We start from the raw sequence: 26,494 nt of genomic DNA on the forward strand, positions 1-26,494 counted from the left end.
CTTTAAACAACAACACGGTGGTCCGATCTAGTTAAAAACATGTCATAAACACTGTATGATGCATGACATCAGTGCCATTGTAAGTCCACTTATACGTACGATGTATTGTTTTTGTGAATTACGATCAATTGCAGATTATGCTTTATTTATTATTTTAATATATATAGATGTATACATATAATAAATAAATATAGGCATTAGCAGTGGATTGCTTTAATACAACAACAGTCTTTCTGGAGGTGAAAAATTCCAATCACTTTCCTCCTCCCTTTAAGCTCTGTCTCCCAAGTGACTAAGCAATTCAGTACTTAGAGAAGGGAAAATGGCCTGGATATGGTGCTGCCATGTTGTTCCCATTTCCTAAATCACCCTGAAAACACTGACGTTTTTTTCAGGTCCCACAGGACAAGATGTTATGGAGTTGGATCTGAAGTTAAAATTGGGACATAAAGAGATGCTCACTCTTAAAGACCTACTGTGGTTAACTAGCATGCTTTCTTTATTCTCCCAAATACACGTGACTCTGCTTTGAGTTGTCCCATCCTGGAGCAAGGTTTTGGAGCTGATCTAACTCACCCAGGATCTTTATGTGCCTTGTGGTTCTTGTGTCTGTCCCTGTATATCAAGTATAACAAGTTACCTATTACTCCCTGGGAGCAGGGAGAAACGTTTTAAAAATGCATGCATATGCCAGGTGGAAATGTCAAGGCTAAGAGCACCGTTGTCTCCCTGTTCTAACAGAGGCTAGTGGGCTTCTCCCGGTTTCCATACTTTTTTATTTTATTTAGCAGGGTTGTTTAGAGCTTGGTGATGTGCCGGTTGGCTTGTCCATAAATGTGTCCATTGTTTTATTTGTTTTCCTGGAGAAGTTCTTCAGTCTGAGCTCCTCTCTGAACTCATAGCTGACGAGACTGGGTTCATGGGTGCAGAAGTGAGCAAAGGCATCCACTAAGGCCCTGAACTGGGGTATGGTGAGTTCTGTAGGACGTAGAGTGGGGTCCACGTCCGCTTTCTGCATCATCTCCTGTGTCAGCTCAAGACGACACGCCTCAGGGAACAACTTTCTGAAAAGGAGGGAGAAACATGAAGAAATGACGGCACAGATTCCTACACTCAGGTCACTTTGATATCTTGATGATCATGCAAGATTAATGCGGCTATAAAGTTTAAACAGAAAGAAATTCTCCCTCAGCGATCATTTCAAATCTGTGAAGTTAATTGAAAATCACACAAAAGGCTAGAGCTGCTCATGAATTGTTAATTTTTCTCCAGACACAAAACTCACACGAAGACAGTTATCCAACATTTAGACGGCAGCTATAATTTAAATGTTCAATATTTTTCTGAAAAGCTCCCCAGTATATATCCAATATAGAAGGGTGACATTTTTTGTTTTTAAAAACATTTCCCTGTTCTCCTGTGTTCTTTCTCTGCAGGTTGGTGAGCAATAGCCATTTCCACACACTCCGCAGTACAGATGCTTTTTAGGCGCTTCAGTGCTGGTGCCTACTCTCCAATTTGGTGCCACTGCCGCCAACCCGCTGCAGTTACATAAAATATGCTGCCTCGTCTTCCAATGCCACCTCAATGACTCATAATTGCTGCTCTCTTTCACACAACCAGTGTTCTTTTGTTATCTGGGCCTACATACTCTTTCCTAACGGGGGCGATGGGCAGCGTGCACATGCATGTGGGCGTGTGGGTTTGTCGCTAGTGGTTTTTCTTTTTAAACAGAGCTCTGAGATGGCTCCAATGTTCAGACTTGTTCAAAGAACAGAAAGCCTCAAAAATAGTGGCTTTATTTGTCAAAGTGGTGTGACAGAGAAACGCAAATCAAAAACCATTCTAATTAATGATGAGACGGAGACGCAGCTGTCAGAAAACAGGGAATGAAAAATGTAGAGAGAGAATGATAGATGAGGATGAGACAAGATTAAGAAGTAAAGAGGGTGAGAGGAAAGAGAGGGTGCTTTGAAAGCTACATCAAGTTGTATAACTGCTCTTACTCTACTCCTTTATGGCAGTGCTTCCTACGGAACTGGAAAACGTTCCGGACGACTTTCTCCACCAGCTTGAAGGGCTGCTGGATCTGGGGCTGAACCAGAGGGGTGAAGTGAACTACTCCCACGTCCACCTACAAACACACACAAACAGAGGGAGAGGGCAAGAGATATGTTAAAACTACTTTGCAAAGAGTGTGCTCATGGCAATGAAGAAAGTGGCAAGAAAGAGCAGGTAGGTGTGAGGAGAGAGGAGAGAATGCAAAGTGTGGTGTGAAACACTGGAAAGAAAGGTTGGCTGACAAATGGCAAGAGAGATACAGAGCTGTACAAAGAGAGAGGGAGAGGTGGAGGGATCAACACTGGGATAAAAGAAAAGAGGAAAGGCGGAAAATAAGATGACGCAGCATGGCTGGCTGGCGAGCCCGTTCTAGTTGCCACAGTAACACCTGTGCGATGGACCATAGAAACTAAACCTCTCTCTTTCTTCCCTGTCTCTCCTCATGGCCCTCCATCACCACTGAGATTCTTAAAACCTGCCTGACTCACTGTAGCACTCTTCCCACTGTCTTTTTGTCCATCTGGCTCAACCACTTCCTCTACAAGGGAAACCAATGTAGCATGAACATATATGATGTGATGGGTACATTAGGCAGCCACAGAGCTCATGTCCTGCTTAATGGGAGACTCAGTGGACACAGGTACCATGAATTAAAGGTCTTTTCTGACAAATAATTTGTGCCAAAAAGAAAAAATTCACAAATTTGAGCCCACTGTCTTTATGAGCCTTTTCACTTTTTACTTTTCGATTTCTGTGAATTCTGGATGCCGATAAAAACAAGCCAACCAATAAAATAAGGACTTTTGCTCACGCAAGCAATAGACAATTTAGATATTGATCTTGCAAATCAGTGTCCTCTTTGATAAACAAAAGAAAAAATATTAATCCAACAAACATAAAGGCAACATCCGGGGAAGCAGTTGAACTTGCTTGTGATGATGAGTAGCCTACAAAAGAAGGGTAAACATGTGACCCGTACAGGTGAATGCCAGTCGGCAGGCCAGAGAGCAAACAGTTATTTCACCACAGTGAAATTGTTGTCTGTGCAGGGCAAAATGGCAACAAATACAGACTGAAGCAGAGTATTTCGTTAGATAAAAACATGCATTGAAATTATTACATCTATCTCTGAGACAATTACAGAGCCAAGGACTGAGTGCCTGCCGCCAAGCTGTTTATGAGGGACGGAGTGAGAGAGAGGACTACCGCAAGCCTGAAGTTACTGAAAGTTATTAAAAAAATTGAAATTCAAATGTCCAGGTTATGAATTTATTATAGCAAAAACAACCAATGAATCAATGCCAGATTTCAATTTTTGGTAGCATGCAGGGAAAGCGGATAATCCTGTCGGCTCCTGTTTAGTATGAAAGGTTTAATCATGAAGAATTGCCAGCAAATATTCCACATTTTCCTTTAATTTTTTCATATTTGTTCATTTATAACTGCTTTAACTCCTAACTTTAGCAGACAAATTAACCCCAGTAACTACTGATGTACCCATTGGGGTCCAAGTACGCCTGGTTGGAAATGACTGACCTACAGTAGAGGAGCTGTGGAGGTGGTGGTAGCCTTAGCTCCTGTTCCTCACGAGCTGCTAACTCCCAATCCTTCCTGTGTCAGCCCTAAGCTGACATGACAAACTGTTGAAGTAATCGTGCCAGACTCAGCAGAGCCTAACTCTTGTTCTCAGATCACTTGACTGTCAGGCACATACACATCCACACGTTCTCTCTTCACTCTGTTGCTAGTGCCCCTTTAAAGGATCATCTACTCTCTTCATCTTCTGAATGCCATGATGGGATCAAGAGAACCAAAATACATTAAAAGACTATTTCTGAATATCTAGATCTGTGCGTTTGTGCGCAAACAAGACCGTCATCTTTAAAAAGGTATTTCACATAATGGCATTCAGTCCAGCAAGTTATAGCTTAATTGATACAAATACAGGTGCAACAAGGCTCAGGGTAGTACTTCCTGAAGGGGCTACTGCACAATCAGAGAGATACTCTACTGTGTGTGAACCAATGGCAAAGCCAGACAGTGGGCAGCAGAGCGGTGGAGTCGCCTGTCTGTCTTTCCATAGATGGTAATAGCTTCACTTCCCCAGTGAGGGAGCACTGTGAGGGACTGTACTCTGACTGGCTGAGCGCACTGACAATGGGGCTCTGAGGAAAAACATCAGCTGTTTTATTCTTAATAAGAATAATACCTTTCATTGCCCTTAAGTGCTTTTTGGCTTGGAGTGCTTTTCAAGATACTAAAAGACTATTTATATACCAAGCAAAAATTATGGCAAACATGTAAACAAGTAGATCACGTCTGAATGGAAAATAATTTGAGATCTAAAAGTTGAGTGTTTCATGATGAAGGACACACAAGCTGAGAAGACATAAAACAGAGAAGATGCAAACACATGCATACACTGAAGTGACATAAAGGGACATCTGATTTCGCTCAACAGCCCTCCTGTTTAAAACAATATGCCCTGCGGAGCTCCTTGTGCATCCTCCAAGATTGTATTTCTGGATTGTGTGACTCACTCACAGCTGCCTTTTGCTTTCTTCGGCAAGGGGCTGGGGGTCAGTAATTAGGGAAGAAAATCTTAAGTGGTCAGAAGACGCGTGAAGGAATTTCTAATACGCTGTTTAGATTCTGCTTTTCGGTCAACGGCTGAGGTACCGCTTGAGAGCACTTGTAAACCGCAGCACTATCTCTTATCAGATCTATAGATCCCTGTGCTTCCGAGCTTCCTGCTGCAGTGGCGTTTAATGGATCGGCAGCGGAGGGACGGTGTGTCTCATCAGCCCCGAAGGCTATTTGCAATAATAGTGCAGATAATGCTTAAAACTCCTCTGTCCAGCATTAGATGGTCGGACATGGAGGAAGAAAGGAATGTTGTTCGGCGCTGAAGTTGGAAATGCACATACTGTACAGCTGTTGAGTAACTTCATGTTTAATTTTAATGGTGATTTTTGGTATGTTGAACAATGACTTCATGGTTTATTTGTAGTGTCAGTAATTGCCCTGGCTTCTTTATGATAAATCTATTATTAATATACTAACCCTTTTAGTTCATGTATGATGTATTGTTTTAAAAATAAAGGCCATGTTGCAGGTGTTGTCGAGGGTATTGAAAGCTGTGGCTGCATCATTTGGTTTAGAAACAAAGGCGTGTATTATGACAATAAATCCCCCCGCCTGTCACATCAACATGTAAAGATTCTGATTGAGATTTTATATCTGGATTGCAAAAATGCTTCTATCGGGTCTTTGTTGACGCGAGATCAGACCACCATCTGTTAGGAAGAGGCAATAAAAAGGAATGTCTTTAATTTCAGTTTCTGCTGGAATAATTGGGTCATTTATATTCTGCGCTTCATGATTTAAGAGGGGAGCAAGGGGAAAAGTCGATATTGGGACTATACATGCAGCAGCATTTCAGCCATCATCTTGTCCCAGTCACTTTGCTGCTATGATTTATGTATGGCCTTGCTACACGGCTTCACTAGGTAGCGCCACCGGAATATATCCCGCTCCCTGCCATTAATCCTTCCCCTGATAACCTCAACATGCAAGGAAACTCCGTCTTAAATCATGCGCCGTCACCTGGGTCCTCCATTGAGGTGCAATGAACATGCCTTTATTCCCACTCCTCCCGCCAGCCCTCCCCCAAAAACCCTTAAAATACTTTGTATCTGCTAGGTGATCCTGAACTGGGATGGCAGACTGACTTATTGACCCTATTTGACAACTTTAATATCTCTCCCTCACTCAGGTCCCCCCCTCCACCTCATTTATTTACACAGGTGGCTGTAAAGATCGTACATACAAAGCAGACAGAGATTGGTTATCATTGACCATCATATTTAGCCGGGGAATGTAATGTGTTATGTAAGGATCAATAACTCAAGCTCATGAAAATTATTGTTCTGACTCTCTAAATCCGGCTAATTTGATCGTAGCTTAAGAAAAGTCTTTAAACATTTACATAGACTTTGAATCTGCTTCCCTCCTTATGCAAGTTATATTAAATCATCTGATAAACCAACACCTTGCATATCTACTGTAAAAGGAAGGTATTATGCTGCTGATTCCCCTGGTAGAGGGAAATGGGCAAAATATGAGAGATCTCTATCTAAAAGTCCCACGTCTGCTTTTGTCTGCAACTCAAGACCTTTACTGGCCCACTTCAGTACAATAGTCCCACATCTCTATTACTTGTGAGTTACCATATTTCATGTGGTTTGACCTTCCCAAAGCTCAGCAGCTCACTCTATTACTCCAGCTTTGCCCTGTGGTTCTCCTGCTTATCTTCCCCCCATTTTCCACCTCCAACGTCACCTTCTCGGTGAGTTCTTGCCCAACGGTGTGTGAACGGTAATTTGTCATGTCCCTCTGAGCGAAACCAACACGAGATGACAGGGGCCCTGGGGCACCAGCCACTGTGCTACCTGAACCACCAACACTTGCGCTTACATAATGGCAGGTTCTGAGAAAAAGAGCAGGGAGATGGAAGAAAGCTATATACAGCCAGGGAATACAAGAGAGAAGAGCTCACAGCGATTCCTGCAAAGAGGGAAGAGCTGCATTAATCATAACAATACCTTGAGAAGACAACCTCCATTACATCAGTGGAGGGAGACAGCCTCTCAGAGAGGAGAAGGCAGCAGTCAATGCCGCTGAATACACTAGGCTGATGTTGCTGGAGGGGTTTGGGAAGGAAGGGCTTTGGCTTCCTGTGCAGGCAGCCTTGCGGATTTCCCATGAAATCGCCCATGGCATGCACACAGGACACTCAAGACTGTAGCCCTAGCCTTTGACAAGATCAACTCCTTGGAGAGACGCACTGTCAAAGAAAAGCATGAACTTTGCCCAAAAATGTGACATTTACTAGACCAGCAAAAAAACAAATGGGGATAACGTGGTAAAAATAGTTTTTGTTGGATATCCAAAAACACATAAAGGCCATTCCCCATTGTTCGCTTGAGGTTCGGTCTTAATGGAGTAAACTGAAGAGACTCTTTCATCAAGCCATGACGTTAATTTTGCAACATGTCACAAGTGTTTTGCCTCGGACAGGTTTACACGTATTATCTGTGGTGAAACTGGACCTGGGTCCTGCTACACAACAAGATTGCATTGACAGGGACATCACAGCTATCACACGACACCTTGCATCTCTGCTGTGAACAGAGCGGCTTTGCAAGACGATGAGCATGAAAAACCAATTACGCAAGGGAGGACATAAAAGAGGAAAATGCAAATTGAACGATAAAAGCCCCTCTTGTGGGCAAAAGGAACGTAGCTGGTCCGGCTGTGTCTCAGAGCTATGCTGCAAAAAGGCTAAAGAGGTCTGCTGTGAGGGGATACAATGAAGGGGACCACGCTTATAATAGCCAGCAATATCTTCACACATCACCGCGTCACACATCTGCACTCACCAGGCTTATGTTAACTGGTTTTCGCTCTTTTCTCCTTCCATCTTTTTCTCTCTTTTTATCCGTTCACTCTATGATCTATTTATTTATTTATCTTACGCCCCACAGAACAACACCAGCATCAGCACTTAGGATCTCATCTGTTACAAGGAGACAGGTCACACACGTCATGCTGTGGTGCGTCTGTGGAAAACTGGGATATTTCTCTTCCGACTGCAGGGATCCCAGAGAATGTAGTGTTGAAGGTCAACAGCCACATCACACTGGAGGTAGTAATGTGGTGTGCATCACCCCCACATGCTGGCCAGATCTAATTTTTTAGAGAGGGTCTCTTAGGGGTTGTTTACAGGGAAAAACAATGGATGGAGGAAGCACTGGGCCAAATTAAACAAACAGATCAATAGCTAAACAAATCAATTGATACCCACCTATCTCCACGTAATGGCTACACATCACTGTGGTCAATGGCTGGTCGTTATACTGCAAGTAAGGGATAGGCAAAATAATTTCTCACAGCTGGCTGTTTCTGCTGATTTGCCCATGCAGCAAAATAATAATAGCAACACACATCTGCGTTTTCAAGGGCATCAGGTCTATTGGTCCTATCTGATTTTTTCTTTGCTCCCTCTCTTATTTTGTCCTCTTTGTCATTCATGAATCAAGGCCGCCCTAGCCACTCCCTCCCTTATTGTATGTCCTCCACAGAGAGGCGAGGGTAGACAGGGTAGCAGCTGTGCGTTTTAGGCTCCTACTGACTGATGCCCGATGAAGATGATGCCCCAGGGAGGGTCAGATTTGGCGTGGTGGGGTACACATGCTCCTCTGGACCAACACATGCACAAACAAAGCTTCGTACAACACAACTCTGACCAGCTCATCTGGTCATAATGATAGCAGATTTTTTCTTCTGTCTTAATTGGATTTCTCATCCCTAGTTGTGTAGTGGGGCTATGTTTGGAAACGGTATCTAGACTGCATCTCGGCCGTTCCTTATCTTTGAAAAACAGCAGTGTTGCATTATGATTCCTCAGCAGCTCAATGCTGATCAGTAAAGTATTTCATTACAATTTAGTTAATTTACATTACACCGAAAAAAAAAATTCTCCATCCTTAATAGAGACCTAAGAAACAAATAATGTTGCTCTTTATAGCCTCTGCCTGTTCAAGCAACAAACACTATTCGGCCAAACATCATGCGTATAATAAAAAAATGTTGTCAGTCATTCTTCTAGTTTTTTAACATGATGGGAAGGAGAACATTACATTTTGCAATTACATAACCTTTTAACAATCATTAAGTATGATGACTGTTCTTTTCACAAAATCAATTAGGCTAAATAATGAATATCCCCCCAAAAATATTTTTAATTAGCTTAATTGTTTAATTGGCAGGCTAGTGTGGATATGATCAGTGTTTGGTTTAGTTACATAGATGGCAAACAATAAAAATATAAATGAAATAAAATAAAAGACTACATTTAGCTATCTCACCCTGGAATATTGTCTAAACAATAATGCCTGAACAGTTATTGTCATAGGAACTATTTTCTTAGGGAAAGTTGTAATAACTATTTTCTTAGGGAAAGTTGTAATAACTAAAACAGTTCACAGAGAATTCTGGAGGTTTTTGAGGGAAGCTTGGACATTGTTTATGGAGAAAAACAAAAGCAAATACAACCAACATATTTGGTTTTACATATTTAGAGGTACAGTACCAGTCAAAAGTTTGGACACACCTTCTCATTCAACTACTTTGAAGAATCTAAAACATAAAACATATTCTGGTTTGTTGAGCATTTGTTTGTTTACCACATAATTCCATATGTGTTCCTTCATAGTTTGGATGTCTTCAATATTAATCTACAATGTAGAAAAAAAATAAAAATAAAGAAAAACAAAACTTTTGACTGGTACTGTATGTAAAGTGAGATTATTGGATGGACTGAGCTTTTTGAGCTCTTTTCTACATTAAATCTTGGCATTCATCTTAACCTTAGTTAAGCCCCACTGCCCATTAGGCTGTATGTTTATAATGTCAGCAAACGTTTATTAAAAGTAACATGTAACGTTGGTAGTTGTCATGGCAATAGGGGTGACAGATGTACAGCCGTTTATAAAGTTGTCGTGAGGCAGAGACCGCTATTCTCCAGGACGCACACGCACACACACACACACACACACACACACACACACACACACACACACACACACACACACACACACACACACACAGGAGGGAGGGAGAGATACGGAGAGAGAGAGAGAGAGAGAGAGAGAGAGAGAGAGAGAGAGGAGGGGGGGGGGGGCGCTACGGTTATTCCTCCCGGGCTCCGGCCAAGCCTGTGTGGTCGACGGAGCAGGGATGTCCTCTCGCGCTCGGCCGTTAACGACATGGATGTCTTGTTTGGACCCGTGATCCGGGCTGAATTCTGCTCCTCGCGCCCGTCACGAGCGCGCTGCCTCTCAACGTGCGGATGTGTTTGTTTACAGGAACCACTGCGAACAACGTGACGCGGCAGCTCTGCACCAGCCGGGGTAAGGGATTCTATTATACAGGCTTTTTATTATTTTATTATTTATTATTTATTATTTTCTCCTTGGATCATAAAACAACAGCAAACAACTAAATTAGATAATCTAGATTATTAATTAAAACCTGGAGCCACCTTTTTATGTAGCTGATAAATAAATAAATAAATAAATAAAAATAAAAAAAAAAAAGAACTGAGGAAGTTTAATTTGAGCGGCCGACAAAATTGATCAAACTGCTATTTCCCCATCAGATACTGTCTGCTTTGACTGTTAAAAGGGTTGGCTCAGCTCATAAGGTACACATCAGTGACATTTAAGTAAGGAATATACAGTATATGAGTGGGGTGAGGGCACTGCAGCTTTAAGTCCACATAGCTATTGAGCATTTCAAATAGCACATACTCATTTCTCCCTCTCCAATAACAGCTATGGGGATCCGGTAAAGGAAAAGGAGAAGGCAGCACGTTGAAAATGCATACATGCACAGTGTTTGGCTTACCTACTTTACAGTCAGCCAGAGTGCTTATCGCCAGTGATTCACGCTGCCCTTTGTTTCCAGCCAGAAAAAGTCTGTGCTTGTGTTAGGTGAATGAGGGGAGAAAGAAGGAGGGAGTGCGTGGGGACCCACTCAGTTCCATTTCTCATTTCCGTCTCTCTCCTCCAGTCCAGTGGATCCGCAGCCGAAGAGCTGAGGAGCTGGGGATTTGATTGGCAGCTGGTACACCACTAAGGGAGGGGAGAGAGGCGGCTGGGCAGAGGGGTCGACGAGCCTAGCTGGAGCTGGGTGAATGCTGCCCGGCGAGGACAAGCGCTGAGGCGGCGGCAGCATCAACTTGAAAAGGAGCATGGCATCCACGGGCATGCAGATATTTGGATTTGTCCTAGCGCTGTTGGGAATCATGGGCGCCATGGTGGCCACGCTGCTGCCCAACTGGAAGGTCAGCGCAGATGTGGGCTCCAACATCATCACGGCGATTTCCCAGATGCAGGGTCTGTGGATGGACTGCACATGGTACAGCACAGGCATGTTCAGTTGCACGCTTAAGTATTCAGTGCTTTCCCTACCTGCGTACTTGCAGACTGCCCGCACCACTATGGTGCTCTGCTGCGTAATGGCTGCCATGGGCCTCTGCCTCGCTTCCCTGGGACTAAAATGCACACGTTGGGGAGGTGGACGGCGTTCCAAGCGGCACGCTGCGATTGCCAGTGGGGGTGCTTCGTCGCTGCCGGCTTTCTGTGTCTGGTGCCTGCTTCCTGGTTTACCAACGAGGTCATCACCAACTTCCTGGACTCCTCTGTGCCCGAGAGCAATAAGTTTGAGCCTGGGGGTGCTGTGTACGTAGCCTTTGTTTCAGCAGGATTCCTCTTTGTTGGGGGGTCCATCTTCTGTATGTCGTGCTCGGGTAAAAGGCATGGCCCCCAGGACCTGATCCTGCTCCCTCCCCCGGACAAATTGCTTCTCCAGCAGCAGCAACAGCAACAGCTGCTCCAACAGGAGCTACAGCACCAATACTGCTCTCTCTCCCCACTAGACAATAAGACTGGGTACAGCCTGCAGGACTATGTGTGATAAAGCAGCGCTCTGTACACTACGGATACAAGGAGACGAGCCTGAGGGGAAACCATCGCAGCTTATATGCTACACACTAGGCTCCACTCCAGATAGAGGTGGAGGAAAAAAATGAGAGAGGAGGGCAACAACATTGAATTCATTTTCCCCTTCTCCTCTATCTTGCTCTTCTTCCTTTTTGTCTTTTGCAAGCACAAGCAGTGGAGGTATTCCCTAAGCATCGCCTTGGAACAAACAGTGTGAATGTTTAAGGAGCCGGGATAAGGTGCTGCAGCATCGGAGGAAGCCGCTAACCAAATGCAGACATCCTTCATCAGTAAATCACAGAAAGAGTTCCCTCGGGAATGGATTAAGCAAATAAGGAAGCCTTCCATGTAGATTCTTTTTTTTGTTTCCTCGCCAAAGGTTTGAATTGAAAGAAAAAAAAGCAATCATTTAGCTGCTATTTACAATCGTCCGTTGTACCCTCTCAATTGACAAAAATAGGCAATATAATGCCTGAGAAACCTTTCCATAGCCAGCCATTGTAGATTTTTCGTATACCTATCCACTAGAATGCTACGAGGGATTGATTGAAATAAATAGTCATATTTTTGTTAGCTACTAGAATGATGTTGATATTTTGCCTCTAAAGCATGCTGTGTGGCGCCTGTCTGTGTATTAATACAGCGGCATGCCTGGTAGAAGACTGAGACATAGCCACAAAATGCCTGTGCCTGAAAAGCTGTAGAAACATTACCCTGCTGTTAACTGTTCAAAGAGGACTGTCAGGAGGAGTAGATGTGGACTGCTGGGCTGGATTTCAGACAGAAAATGCAGACAAACAGTTGCCTGCTTCTCTCTCTGCGGGTGAATTTATGGGGGAGATTGAGAGGAACTGATAGAGATTCAATCCTTAAAGAGAGTGAATATCTGATGTGCTGTTTTGTTTTTTTATTTACATCAAGACAAAACCACACTGCCTGTAAATAGCACTTACCCATCCTAATCCAGCTACCCATTCCTGCATGCCCTCAAACATGCACACCCACTCACTTGCTCGTGCTCTTGTGTGTGTGTGTGTGTGTGTGTGTGTGTGTGTGTGTGTGTGTGTGTGTGTGTGTGTGTGTGTGTGTGTGTGTGTGTGTGTGTGTGTGTGTGTGTGTGTGTGTGTCTGGGTCTGGGTACACAGTACACACTCAGACACGCCGGCTTTTAGCATGTGCTTTTCCACTCCTGTCATCCTCCTCCGCACTGCCATGGAAACGGAATTAGGCATTCAAATATCTGTATTGTCTGGGGGTATGTGCATGTCAGTCAAGTTGTTTAAGGGGGCATCCCCCCCCCAGGCATGGATCCAGAAGCTTTAATCAGAGCCTTTGCTCACACTGCTTTCACTAATCCTCTTTATTAGCCTGTTGCATGGTCAGAGGTTTTAGAAAATGCTCTTCTTTGCTGCCCACCACGACAGTGTCTATACCATACCAGTAGTCCTCACAGGGATGAACGGATGTTTAATGGTGCAGCGGCAGAGAGGCAAAGAAAAGGAGAAGCTTCTTGAGTCATGGTCGACTGGGTAGCTGTTGTGGCAGGCAGCTTAAAAAAAAGGTTTGAGTCATTCTCCATATGCAAGTTGTTTTCCAAGTGCGTCAGCAGTGCGCATATGCTCCCAGTCTGCACCTGCAGAAGGTCTCAGTGTCTTAAATTGCAGCCACTTGACTATGCCACCATTCCTCTTTCTTTCTGCCTGTCACTCTTTTTCTTTCTCCCCTCACTCCATCTGTCCTGTTTGTGTCACATCTATGTCACATGGATGTGATCGCTGACAAGAGAAAGCTAATGCATGTTGATTGCATGCACTCCAACACACACACATTCAAATTCCCACCTACTCATATGTCAGAAGCGCTGTTACGCTTTCAGACAGCAGTGTGTCTACTCTTTACTGAGGGAGGGATATCTTGAGGTTTTCATGCTTGAGACAGGCCTTGGCAGTGATGTATAGAACTGCGCTTTCTCTCCTTCTCTCTCATAAACATGCAGCCTCCTGGGGGAGAGCAGATGGCTAAGCCCAGCTCGCCACCTGCAGGCTGCTGCCGGCACACAACGGGCCTCTCTATGGGCACCACTGCCGGCCCTGGCAGCCCTCTAGGTCCAGGTTTCTACCCCACCCTGACTCGGCCATCTTGCCCACCACATAGCCGACAGAACTGGCCTCCTGACAATAACTCACTGCCCAGGCACCATAACCAATGCAATAAACAAAGAAGAATGTGCCATGTCATCAACTAATGCTGACACGTTATGTGTTTTGAGAATGTGCCAAATTGTTTCATGATGACACATTTTAATACTATCTGGAGTTCTTTCTGTTTTAATTTTTTTATTGAGTTGTTTGTACGTGAATTATACATCAGCAAATGTTTTATGGATTTGTGATTTGTTCTGCCAGACTAAGTCTCAAGTCAACTAGATGCTTGTGTACTGTCCAGTGCAGCTTTCGAGGGTTATTTTAAATCCTCTTTATTCCTCATTTCCCAAAGCACAGCAAGACTTTACCAGGATGAGAGTTTCATTGAAAAGGACATGAGTGTGGTATTTTCTAAATGTTTTTTTATGTTCCATGAATTCTGGTTCACTTTAAGTCTGTGACAACTGTACCCAAGTATCTAGGTTTTCAATGTGTTTTTTTTCCACTGAGGGATCAGGATTCCCTCAGATTGTTTCAATATAAAATACAATATCATGTTCATACCATATCTTCTTTATAAGAAGACTACTCAATGCACTTTTACTTGTGTTACTTTATTTGCTGAGCATTCCAAGCTCCCTGGACCAGTACAAATACATAACACTTCTGGCACTCCAAAAAAAAAGAAAAGGGGAACAGTTTCTGTCTGATGATCAGCGAGAAAACAGGAGCTAGAGATTTCTCTTTTTTTGTGGCTGTGCAGCTTGATCATCAGCACGCAATTTCATTAGCTTATAAATGGCCAGAGTGCAAAGTGACTAGGTCCTAAAAGTCTATAGAGTTACAACTCTCCTGCATATACTGTACCAAGACATTGATTTATAATTTTGATAACTGCAGCTTATTTTTGTGGATGCTTTAGCACTTCTTACTTTGCCAGAGCATATTTGTGATGATTAATAGTTCACAAGTTCTGATACAGTTGTCTCAATGTGCTTGTGCAAGTAGTTCTATTTTTTACCAATAAAACTATTTTGTGAAAGCAACATGCCTGATGTATGTAGTCTACATGTGAATCTTCTGAGCTTGTATGTGTCGGGCTGATAAGGATAGAGATAGCTTTCATGTTCCTGCCAAATCTACAGATTGTTGGGTAGTACAGGCTGTGCTGAGGGTAGCAGACAGGCTGCAGTGCCCAAGAATAATGCAGTATCAGTCCAACTAAAATGCACGTTCATAAAATATTACTTTGTGAAAATGGGAAAACGGAATTCTTCTTTTAATAGCACATCCAGCCTCTGCCAATCATTCCTCACTGAGATGATAGCATAGGCTAATAGATGGATGAAATAAAATATTCTGGGAGTTTGAGGGAATGGGACTTGTCTCAGTTGTCAGGTGATAATCATTAAATATGACCAGAAGAAGAAAAACATAGAGTAAGAGGTTGTGTATGTGAGACGTTCACATAGGGGCCAAACAGATGAAAACTGCAATTTATCACCAACATGACTGTACACCGATATATCTGCAATAAGCAGATATAAGCTTGCTCGCTAAGTACCAACAAATTGTTGTGTAGAAATTCCTGAAATATGGTGGCAATTAAAAAACTGTTTATCCATAAAATAGTTTTTTCCCCCCCAAGATAGAACTGACCATCAGAGCTGAAAAGATTTGTCAATGAATTGTTTAGTGGATCAACAGAAAAATAATAAGCATCTATTTTGATAATCAATGAATTGTTTGAGTCATTTTTCATTCACTGGTTCCAGCTACTTCATTTAGGATAAGTTGCTTTGGGTTTGAGCTTTGATGACATCACTTTGAGCTTTAGTAAACTGATGGGCATTTTTTACCTTATCCTGACATATTCCTGTTGATTAATCATGAAAATAATTGGCAGATTAATTGATAATGAAAATAATAAATACTTTCAGCCCTACTGACTGAACAGTACATGTCTTAGTCTAAATCCTTAGTAACTAAATTCAACTAATTTCTATCAACATAGTTTTAAAATGTTATGTGTTTGTATGAAACATGCATTGAGGCTGACATATTGTTCTTGTTAGAGAATTTAAACTCTTTAATGTTAATAACAGTACTGGCCTTGATGATCCGGTTAGGCTTTAATCTATGAAATAACAAAACTGGTCACATGCAAACGTAAGAACAAGAGAAATTATTTATAAAAAAGGCAATCGTAAATTAGTTCCATCAAATTGGCTTCGAACATGCCCAATTTCTTTTGCAGAACTTTCTGAACTAAGATGTCTTTAGCCTCAAGCAGAGCTTGTTTCAAATCCGAATACTTTACTACCTTAATATTTTTGTCATATGCTGTAGCCTACACACGTCAAATGGTGCGCTTATTTACTTTTTATTTATTTTGAAAGTGAATCGTGGCTCTCATTACCGCTGATTGGAGTGAGAATGTGCTATACTGAAACACACATGGATTATTCACGGCTCCCTCTCATTCTCCCACTCCTCTTGGTTATGCAACAAGAGTGCAGATCAAATAACTACCCCTCTCGTGGGGAAACGCTAATAAGATCTGCTCCTCAGTGTATTTAACCTACATTTTCCATCAAAGGCTTTCACCCCGAGTTGCTGCTATGACAGATCAGGAATGAGAAGGGAGGTGAGCGCTTGTCAATTTGAGGTAGGGGTTAATCACGTGTCAGGCTTCTCTTTGAACCTCACTGCCACGTCAAATCCACAGATTACTTAATTGACCTTTTTGACCAACAAATAACCTTTCTAAAGATCAACCGCAGCAGAAGAGATCTTGACAACAATGAAGCGACGACTGCAGACAAGAGCGTAATGCACTCCACCAGTCAGGCTGGCAGACACAAAGAGCGAGATGGATATTAGAGCAGGTTAAAGAACTGTTGTGCCATCGCTCACCAAAAATCCATTTGTGATCGCCACTTAGCTCAAAATACGGTGAGTAATCAAATCGCTCTCGAATGCCACCATACTTAATGTGCGGCTCTTTGTTGTGGACATCCGTCGTGCTCATAAGCGTTCACACTGGAGATATAATGTGGTCGTCAACGCTGAGGGACAATGACCTTCCTTTGTTGCTTTCCTCTGGTCCCAGTGCTCATGTGAGGCTGGGGAATAATAGCAACGACCTTGGCTGAGCAGTTAACTGCTGAGAAAGGCAGTAAAAGCTATGGAGATGACAAAGGAGCGCATGTAGGAAAACAATACACTCTGACAGTTCAAAGGAAGCCCTTTAATATTTCAGCTTTGAGCACAGTGCAGGACGCATGGCTGGGAGGATTCGGTAAGCTGAAGGTGAAGGGAGGCTAAATGACTGAAAGGTGTGTGGACACAACAGGTTTTTTTTAATCAAACTATATCTCTCTTGATGAAAATGATCAGGGGAGAGATTATTGTATTGTATTAGAAAACTAATGTGTATTAGTGAGAGAGCAGAAACACAATAATTAGCTAAGGCGGAGGCATACTTTCACACATTAATACAGAAAGGGTTGGTGCAAATCTTTCAATTGTCAGTTCAACAATTTTCTACTTAAAACAATCGTCATAAATATGATTTCCTATTACTCTGACCTGAACAAATCCTCATTAACACACCCACTAAATCCAACCAACACCTTCAGTCCCTATAAAAAGCCTTTCATGAAATCCTGAAATCACCGTGCATGAAGTTCAAATTAGAGCGTTCAAATAACCCTTCAAGTTAATAGCTTATGGATTGATGCCTCCCATTGAGGGAGACAATTTAATTTGTTATCATTACATCTCTGCACCACTAGCAAGTTACTCATTTGAAGCTGACCTTCTTTACTTGTCATACAGCCAGGGTTTTAGCATTATTCCTCAAAATACTTACATATTCTCTTGGAATGCTTACTAACTAAACAGAGCTGAATTTGCTAAACTGTGAACGCTGACTCTGAGTGAACCGGGCACAGTTCCTTGTGAGGCGGAGCAAGAGATCTCAGGAGATGTTCGCAAGCCAACTCTGCCAACCTCGGCATTTTGTTTAAAGAGAGAGAGGAGGAGGGGGAGTATTTTTAGCTTTTTCTTTACCTTGGGTCTGTGATGAATTGAGACCAAGCCTTGGGGGCGTTTGCCGCGCCAGCTCGAGTCATTGAAATAACTTTGCCCGATACTCTTGATGCCGCGTTTGACCCCGTTTGTGAGAGATAGGAATAGGCCTGGATTAATTGTGTGCGTGTAGAATGTGTGGCGGGTGGTGAGAAAACAGTGCAGGCCCCGTGAGTGGACTCTCGCTCTTACTGGTTGACTTCAGGTCATAGATAAGATATCCGTCACTGAGCCTGTCACTGCATTACACTGGACTGAGGTGGGTCACATTCAAACACTGAAAAAAAACCTGAATTCAAAAGGGGATATACTTATTTTGATACTTGAAAATAATTATAACAGCTGCTGAAAACTTAACCATGTAACAAATGAGCAAATAATTAATATTTGAATGCAAAGATGTACTGTGAGTATCCGCTGGATGTTTACTGCCAAAGTCTCCCTGACAACGGATGCTCAATGCAGCATTAACAAATTTAATTAAGGCTCTGCTCATCTGGGCTTTGGTTTTTGTCGAAGATCGTGTACAAGACGAACATCTGTAGGGCTCTCCTCCTGTGAGGCTCAGTTAGTTGGTGGTTGATGGCTGATGTGGCCATTACTCAGAGCGGGCTGACGACTGGCCCAGACAACCATCTGCCGGAGGTACGCCTCGCTCTCCTTTCAGATCGATCTCTGTCATGAATCTGTCTTGTAGCGCTCTGTACTTGTATGGAGGAAGCTTCGCAGTCTTTATATCCTTTTTCCAGCTTTCGTTTCATTCCATACATCACATCCAGACCACATACAGACTCAAACCTCTTAATAAAAGGTTTTTTTATTTTTATATATTTTACTGGGGTTCTAGTCAGTTCCATCTTTATTCCTATCTGCATTCTCCACCTTGTTATCGCTCCATTTTCCACTTTACTACTTTCTTTCACTAATTAATTTTCTTTTACTGCTTTTTCCACCTCTATCATTTAATATTTCAGTCTCCCACATTCGCAATGCCTCCTTTTTCTTCCTCTCTTTTGTTAATGAAGAACACAGCGGTGATCTCTGTAGGAGCTCTACAGAAGTGACAGCAGGTTGCTCGTGATGAAGCATGTATTGAACGACTTATAGACCTGCTTGTGACGGACACAAGTTGATTTTAATCAGATTCCGCCACGGAGGCAGAAAGGCAGGGTAAGAGAGATGAGCGAGTCGAGACACACTCTTTACTCTTTGCAAATCAGCTATTTTCTATGTAAAGAGGCAGTGAAGATGAAATTGGATGACTGAATGACCCTATAGAGGATGCCGGTGCTTGATGGCAGCATGCCCTCTAACACTCCTTGACCCCTGACCAGAATACAAATTAGAAACGTGTATAATGACAAAAGAGAAGCAGATTATTTTTCTCAGCTTTCTTCCTTAAAGACACCTTTCAGATATATGTATAGCTGTGAATGACAAGCAATTTAAGAGACGCCTCAATCTGTCAGTCTGTGAGAATTAACAGGAGGAGAGTGACTAATAAGGAAAGGGAGGCAGGTGTGATCTGCAGCAGGACAGACATAAGGGACGGAGAGCCTCGGGGAACACCATCAAAGCAGCCAATCGCCACTCTCAGAAACCTTCAAGGACAATCTCAGTCTCTCAATGTGACACGAGAGAGGTGCAGACCGGGGGCGAGAAGAACAAGACAGACAGATTAAACTGAACGGATAAGAGCCTATCTGCCCACCCCAGTCAATATGGGCCCCCAGCAGCTGCTGATTTAAAATGGATTCAACATTTCCCTTCTCATTATCCTATTAGCCTGCATTGGCCAGCTCCTATAGGTTCAAATCAACCGACCAATCACACCCGCACTTCCCCTTCCCCCCCCCCCCCGCCTTTAACTGAAGCTATTTTCTCATCATGGTTATTTGGAACGGTTCAGTAATTTCATTGCTTTTTTTCTGTGGCTCTTTGTGACTCGCTGTGTTTTGGATTAGACAGTATTATACCCCTTGAAATGTTTTTCACATTCCACTAATTGCAATAAGTGTAGTATAACACCTGCTGCTGCATATTTTATTAACGCCATTTGTTGTGTTGGGGGAGGACAGCTAAAACCCACTGACCAACCAGAGGCATTTTGTTTTTCACCGAAACGTTCAGAAATTATTTATCGATACGTGACTGGGCGGACCGGTTCCACGACGGCCATGACTCACTCCCTCGCAGCAGAACAGAGAGCCTCAGGTTTAGGCATGGCATGCTGTACGCAGACAAAAGCAATGCCCAGTTGTGCTTCAATACGAACAAATTCCTTGTCATTAACACAATCAGTGATCCCCACGCTTCAGTGGGAACAAGATAATGCAAACAATTAGATCACTGAGCCGATTTATTGGCTATAGGCTTGAGGCACAGTCACACACACACTCCCTGAAAAAGCACACATGTTCCAGAAACCAAGAGAGACAGACAGAAAGAGAGGGATATGGAGGGAGATCATCTTAATATTTGGAAGTGTTACTCCTCTCTTATGATTAACTTCTGCCCAAAGGGGTTGTATTTATCCATTATCATTTTTATAAGTTTATTTTGCGTTTCACTAGAGCACTTTAAGCTGTGTACAGTATCAACACCCAAGAGAGTATTAATGGTACTACAATATTCTTCTGTATTTTCTATAGCTCTGTAAGCATTCTAACAACATATAGGTCAGCTTTGCAGACAGACCACTGCTTTAGAAGTCTATATTGCTGTGTGTCACAACCTCAACCCCCTCTCCTACCAGCCTTTAACGTTGTCCTATAGATCAGGCAGGACATTTTTATTGTTCATGCAATTTTGGGTAATTACTCCGGTGTGCACCACTAAACAATACGGAGCCATAGAGCGTTTTCTGAATTATACTACACACACAAGTAAAAAGGGGTTTGCACGATGCAGAGTATGATAGCATTAATATACTCAGAGTGCTCTCTGATCTTTTATGGGACACCAGCAGCAGGAGGCCTGCTCATCAAACAGCCATCATCCATCCTAATGATATTAATTTGACCAAGTGCCCATTAAAACATTTAGTGGGGATAGCTGGTCTGTGGGCGCACATGGGAGGTGCTGATTCATCTGCAGTGCATGCACGCCCATGCACTGTGAGGCCACTCTGTCCATGTTTATACATACCACATGCATGCTAAGACGCACACACGTGTGCACATTTCCAACACGGAGCAGCATGCTAAAATCCATTAAGCTGCAGTTTGACATACACAGAAAAATAAGACATTTGAGAGTAAAAAAAATGCACTGAAAGGCAGCGCCTTGTGATGAAATAATCATTGGGAGCCATCTCTTCTAAGAGAATGAACAATCAGCACTGGTCCCATTCACTCTGCTGCGTTTTACGCCACACAGGAGATTAAATATTTACCAAGAGTGGGTCTCCTAAAGAGCCATGACATCTTCAAGGGACCAACAGTCCATCTCTGACATCAACCTAACACCTATCCTTTAATTCAGGAAAAGAAAAACATGGTTTCATTTGTACAAAGATGTAAGGGAGCTCCTAAGAGTTGTATGTCTGTGATCTCAAAATCTATCTCAGCGGAGCAGTCTATTAACCAACACTGATGTTTCAAATCATGAGGCAGTACTTATATTTTCTTAATGCGCACCCTAGTCCTACTATTTATCCTTACCCCGGAAAGAAAAAAACCCTTTGCATTCTCATGTTACTAAAGAGTGAACGTCTTTCTTTTACCTCTGACACACACGCACATGGGCTGAAAGACGCAGAGAGCGAAATTGGTCCCAAAAAAGAACTAGGCCCTCATTATAAGGAGCAGTGTGATCGTGCCACATCTCAAATACCCACCAGGCATCATTACAACCTAGAAAGGGTCCAAAGACGGAACAGAGACAACACTGATTCAACATAGTCTTAATGAAGCCTTTAAGCAAGAGGAGAGAGGGAGCACCGATGGTGACACGGTGAGGGACTCTGATGGGAGCATGGGACCAGACGAGGAGCAAAAACATAGGAGATGTGAGGAGACTAAAACCCTTATTCCACATTAGGTGAAGAATAATAATAATAATAATAATGTGTCCATCTGCCAGCCACTGATTCAATACTGGTATTTAAGGTTACAATCATTGCTTTTTTTGATATGGTAGAACTACATTTAGAGATATTAAGAATCATTTTCAAAGTTTAATCCTACCTCTGGTTTAGGGACGAAGGCCCGTCCAGGGATGGTGAAGCAGTTGCGGACCGTGCAGAGATACTGAGCCATGATGGACAGACGGCTCCTCTGTTTGCTGCCTGTGCTGGCTGTCAACCTCTGTATGAAGAGAAAACTACCACAAATTAGTCATGCAAATCCCATAAGACCATATGAATTGTCAAATTCATATAATGTTGCATTTAGTGGTAACCAAACATGTCTATAAATATTACAGCAAGACCAAAAACTGGAACATAATGTTCTCAAGTGTTTATGTGTCTTTAATAGAATAGAAAAGCATCATGCTCTGCATGATTTGCCTAAATGATAAAAACAAACTGATTAATTATGGATCAAGAAATCATTACTTAATTTTAACAATAAAATGGGTCACTCATTACACACTATTTTCATACTCGTTCATTTCATCATGATTGCATTGCATAAGAGCAATATGAAGCCACTAAAGGGATATTGAAGCTCTTAGCAGCTAGACAGGACAACAGCACTCAGACAAATACACAGCTGGAAAACTGAAATATGCAACACTGCCTACGCACCTCTGCGACCTCTTTCTGGAAGGTTAGGGTGAGTCGGGTGCGTCCATAGACGAAGGGCCCTGTTCTGTTGGCTACGTTCTCCAGCCACTTAATGATGAGGGGGGTTGAGACGTTGAATGGTAGATTCCCAATGATATGAAGGTTTGGTGGATCTGTGGAGACACACGTACACAGTTAAATTCGATGGGATTACACAGGACCACCGTAACAGCTTTCATAAATTCATATTCCCACCTTCTTCCCATGGCTTAGAGATATTTTCTGGGAATCCTCTGTCCATTCTGTAGTTGAGTATGTCACCGTGGACAATCCTCAACCGCCCTGGTGCTGCCTCAGACAACAGCTGTGGAAATGGAGTTGACATTAAATGAGAAAAATGAAAAGGTGTTCAGAAAAAATAAATAATCGTCAGTCACTCTTCAGGTGGCTAATGATGCTGCAGTTGATTTACTGGCAACTGAGAGGTGACAGTGTAAGAGCTGTGAAAAAGCATGTATCATTGTGGCTGTTCAATTTACCTTCAGCCCTGGGATGAAGCGTGTATCCTTCTCCACCACAAGCACATCTGACACCCCGGCACTGAGTATGGAGCGGGTGAGACCCCCGGGACCAGGACCCACCTCACACACATGGGCATCCCTCAAACTGCCTGCCTGACGCACGATTTTGTCTAAAAAGATGGAAATGATGAATCAACACAATATGGAGTTTCATCAATATTTTTGCATACACTGTGAATTACCTACCAACTCAGTTTAACTCATGCATCATATAAATAACACCAAACTCCAATCCAATGAAATGTCTTCATTAGAGTCTTGGGTATCTAAATTGAGATTAATAGTGTGTGATGTTACAATATCTGTCTGCCTCTGTGTGATGAAGATGAGGTGCATTAATCTAACAGTCACCTTGTCCAAGGACAAGAGAGCAGATCAGACCTGCACTGCATCACTGATAATTATATTAAGGCTCAAGCTCTGCAAAGGCAGTAAACAATTGACTCGGCCCATTCACATCAGAAGGAGATCTACTCAACCTCGACCTTACAGAAAAGCCTGTCGGTTTCAATGCCTTAAAACAAGGCGATGTTGAGCTGTGCAATCAAGTGCACAGACAAAACACAACACTGTGCCCTCAGTGCAGACATGGTAACAAAGAACAGGAGCAGACAGGTATTGGTGCACTGCAGATAGAGCGAAAGAAAGAGAATCGCTTTGGCAATGTAATCCTATATTTCCCATGCCAATAAAGAACTGAATTGAAAGGAAGAGTGAGACCAGCTAACCTGTGAGCCTCAAATCCAACAGAAAGTTCTGGGACAGCTGTTTCTCCGCTCGCAGGTTGTACAGCTTTATGAGCTCGCCTACAGTAGGCAAGGGAGGCAGACGGAAAGACGCTAGTTTCCCTGGGGCAGCCATTATTCAGGTGAACACTGTGGAAAAAACAAACACATGAAAGGTGAGGATTGATCAGCTTCCCCGGCAGCAAAGCGAATCAGAACCATACACATCCTGAAAAGGGCAACATGAGAGGCATTAATGGTAATAATAACAGTCAGTAATAGTATTTGAAAGATTCTGTGTAAAGTTTGTTAGGTCAGGGGGGATCATTTAAATCGCAGACACTGACATGCAATTTGTTTAGGGGAAGGTATTTTGTCATTTTGACATGTCGGCTTTATACCAACATTAAATTCAACCATATTCATGTTTTCCCACAAATATATTGCAAAGGACATAGTATGTGAAACAGCATGGTCTCAATCTATACAGGTCAATTCTGGCAAAACTGTAATCAATTCCAATTATTTCTTCATCAGGTCATGGGATCGATTCCTGCTGAGGCAGTGTTAAAACGATGACTTTGAGTGATAGGGTGCCTGATAATAAGATCTCTTGCACCACCTAGTGGTGTTACAACAGAAAACTAAATGACATAAAGACACAAAAGCAGGTGTTTAGTGGAAGACCTTTTCCCTGTTTTTTACAGCTATCTAATTCTGAACTCACCCCTAACCACTTGTTTTATGAGATGCTTAACCAGACCTGAACTTTACCCCCAACCACACACAGGGGCAACACTGTTAAACAGCCTGTGACACAGTCTGACACAGTCGTTAGCATTAAGGCTAAATGTAGCTTCTTGGTTCAGGTGTAGTTAACAGAGCCCCGGGTAAAGACTGAGATATTCGTGCTGTTTCTTATAAACCGAGATAAGACTACAAACGGACTACAAACAGAGTATAACAAGGACAGAAGGCTAAGAAGCTCAACCCACGTTTCTCACCGGTGCCGTCTTCCTCCCGTACACTTCCCTATACGTCACTGCATTGACCTCTGGGTGTCCAATCAAACCGCGACAACTCTACTCTAAGCCAATCACATTTAAGGAGGCGGGGCTTGGCTTTGCCCTTGAAAAAAATTGTCTATTGTTGATGTAATGATCCGTCAGAGCCAAAAGAGGGCGACAGTTCAATGGGGATGTACTTTATTTACAGTGAACCTACAAAACGCAGTATCGGTGGATGTACTACTTTAATCCTACATAACAGTTCTTTATTTACTCATATTTACTCTCATGATGTTCCCTTTATAACAGCTGCATCAGTGGGAAATACAATTCCACATTGTAAACTCTGCTATCCATGAACAAAATGAACAACAATACAGATATTACTTGTTTTTATAATGCCATTTACCAGAAGAAATAAACAAGGTCATAATTAAGCATTAGGCTCTCCCCTAGTCATTATTATACTTTTGACATCTACATAATTTAGAACTAATTGAACCTCTAAGCTTAAACTGATTTGCAGCCCAAGTGCCTTTTGTCCACTGCAGGGAAGAAAGTCATTGTTTAAGTGTTTTGTCATGCTGGATGATGCACAGCTGTTGTTTGGAATAAACCCTCAGGGCCCTGTAGTCTCCCGTCTCTGCTAATGACCCACGCTGGGTCACGGGTGTCGCAGCTTGAGACGGTAATGTCCTTCTCCTCAAGGGTTTGGCAGACGAGTGGGAGCTCTGTTTCCTGCTGTGGCTGACCTTGGGAGACAACCTCAGGACCCTAAGACGGTCTACTGCTCTGGAGAGGTCTCTCCAAAGTCCCCTTCTTGACAGTTTACTCAACCTGACTCAAACTCAGCAAGGAGACTATGCTATCGATCGAATCTAGAGAAAATCATGATGAGATTATAACAAGATTCATCAGCTGGGGCTCTGAGTGCACATACATCTCAATGATGGTTTATTATATCTACAGTCTATGGTGCATATCCTACAAAGCAACAGAGCACATAATGCCTCTTTTTTCCACCATTGAATTAAAATATGAATGCACTCCTTCTCCATTAGCAATTGAAGTAGATAAAATGAAGCCTGCAGCATAAGAGTGAGCTGTATTCCAGCTGAAGTTAAAGCTATATAACAAAAGGAGCCAAGACCATATTCCTCACCCAGAGGGACTACTTTAAACTTGATCAAGCATGATATCAAAATTTAAGCTTGACTTCTCTTCTTTTAAGTGTATAAGACACAGGTTGTAAAATTTCAAGGTAATGTATATATTAATATTGTCAAAGGAACCGCTACTCATTAAGACCCATGTCTTCCTGTGGTTTGAGAAGCCTGAGAGTGGGAAGGCTCGTTTTCATGACAAACAAAACTGCCATCTCAACACAGGAGGGCGTTAGAGAGTATCTACCTCCCTGCAAAGTATAGTGTATGATCAGTAAAGACAGGAAATGAAACATAAGTAATTAACATTTCTGAGATGGTAAGTCATCGCTTTAACTGAAACATCAAAAGAAAAACAAAGACAGAAATACTTAATAGTATATAATTTCCAAGCCAATTTAGAAGAACAGACTAACATCAATAAAC

The 26,494-nt window shown here is 42.6% G+C and overlaps 2 protein-coding genes across 3 annotated transcripts; one reads left to right on the plus strand and one right to left on the minus strand.

Moving 5' to 3' along the window:
• tfb1m (transcription factor B1, mitochondrial) lies at positions 1-24,966 on the minus strand. Of its 2 annotated transcripts, none has more exons than XM_054613778.1 (8): positions 24,894-24,966; positions 23,902-24,048; positions 23,132-23,283; positions 22,848-22,956; positions 22,614-22,765; positions 22,051-22,170; positions 2,007-2,134; positions 1-1,064 (listed from the first exon to the last, which is right to left on the minus strand). In XM_054613778.1, the coding sequence occupies exons 2-8, from the start codon at positions 24,032-24,034 to the stop codon at positions 785-787; spliced, it is 1,074 nt and encodes a 357-aa protein (XP_054469753.1). In that variant the 5' UTR covers positions 24,035-24,048; positions 24,894-24,966; the 3' UTR covers positions 1-784. The 2 variants fall into 2 exon arrangements, with proteins under 2 accessions (XP_054469753.1, XP_054469754.1); XM_054613779.1 differs by having other exon boundaries at positions 24,903-24,963.
• On the plus strand, positions 10,822-11,637 carry LOC129103348 (claudin-20). Its single transcript, XM_054613780.1, is given in 2 exon segments — positions 10,822-11,240; positions 11,243-11,637. Coding segments are annotated over 2 exon segments (723 nt in total). The 5' UTR covers positions 10,822-10,876; the 3' UTR covers positions 11,602-11,637.
• Positions 24,967-26,494: the final 1,528 nt, after the last annotated feature.

The sequence above is a fragment of the Anoplopoma fimbria genome, chromosome 15, assembly GCF_027596085.1.
Source record: "Anoplopoma fimbria isolate UVic2021 breed Golden Eagle Sablefish chromosome 15, Afim_UVic_2022, whole genome shotgun sequence".
NCBI classification, from domain to species: Eukaryota; Metazoa; Chordata; class Actinopteri; order Perciformes; family Anoplopomatidae; genus Anoplopoma; species Anoplopoma fimbria.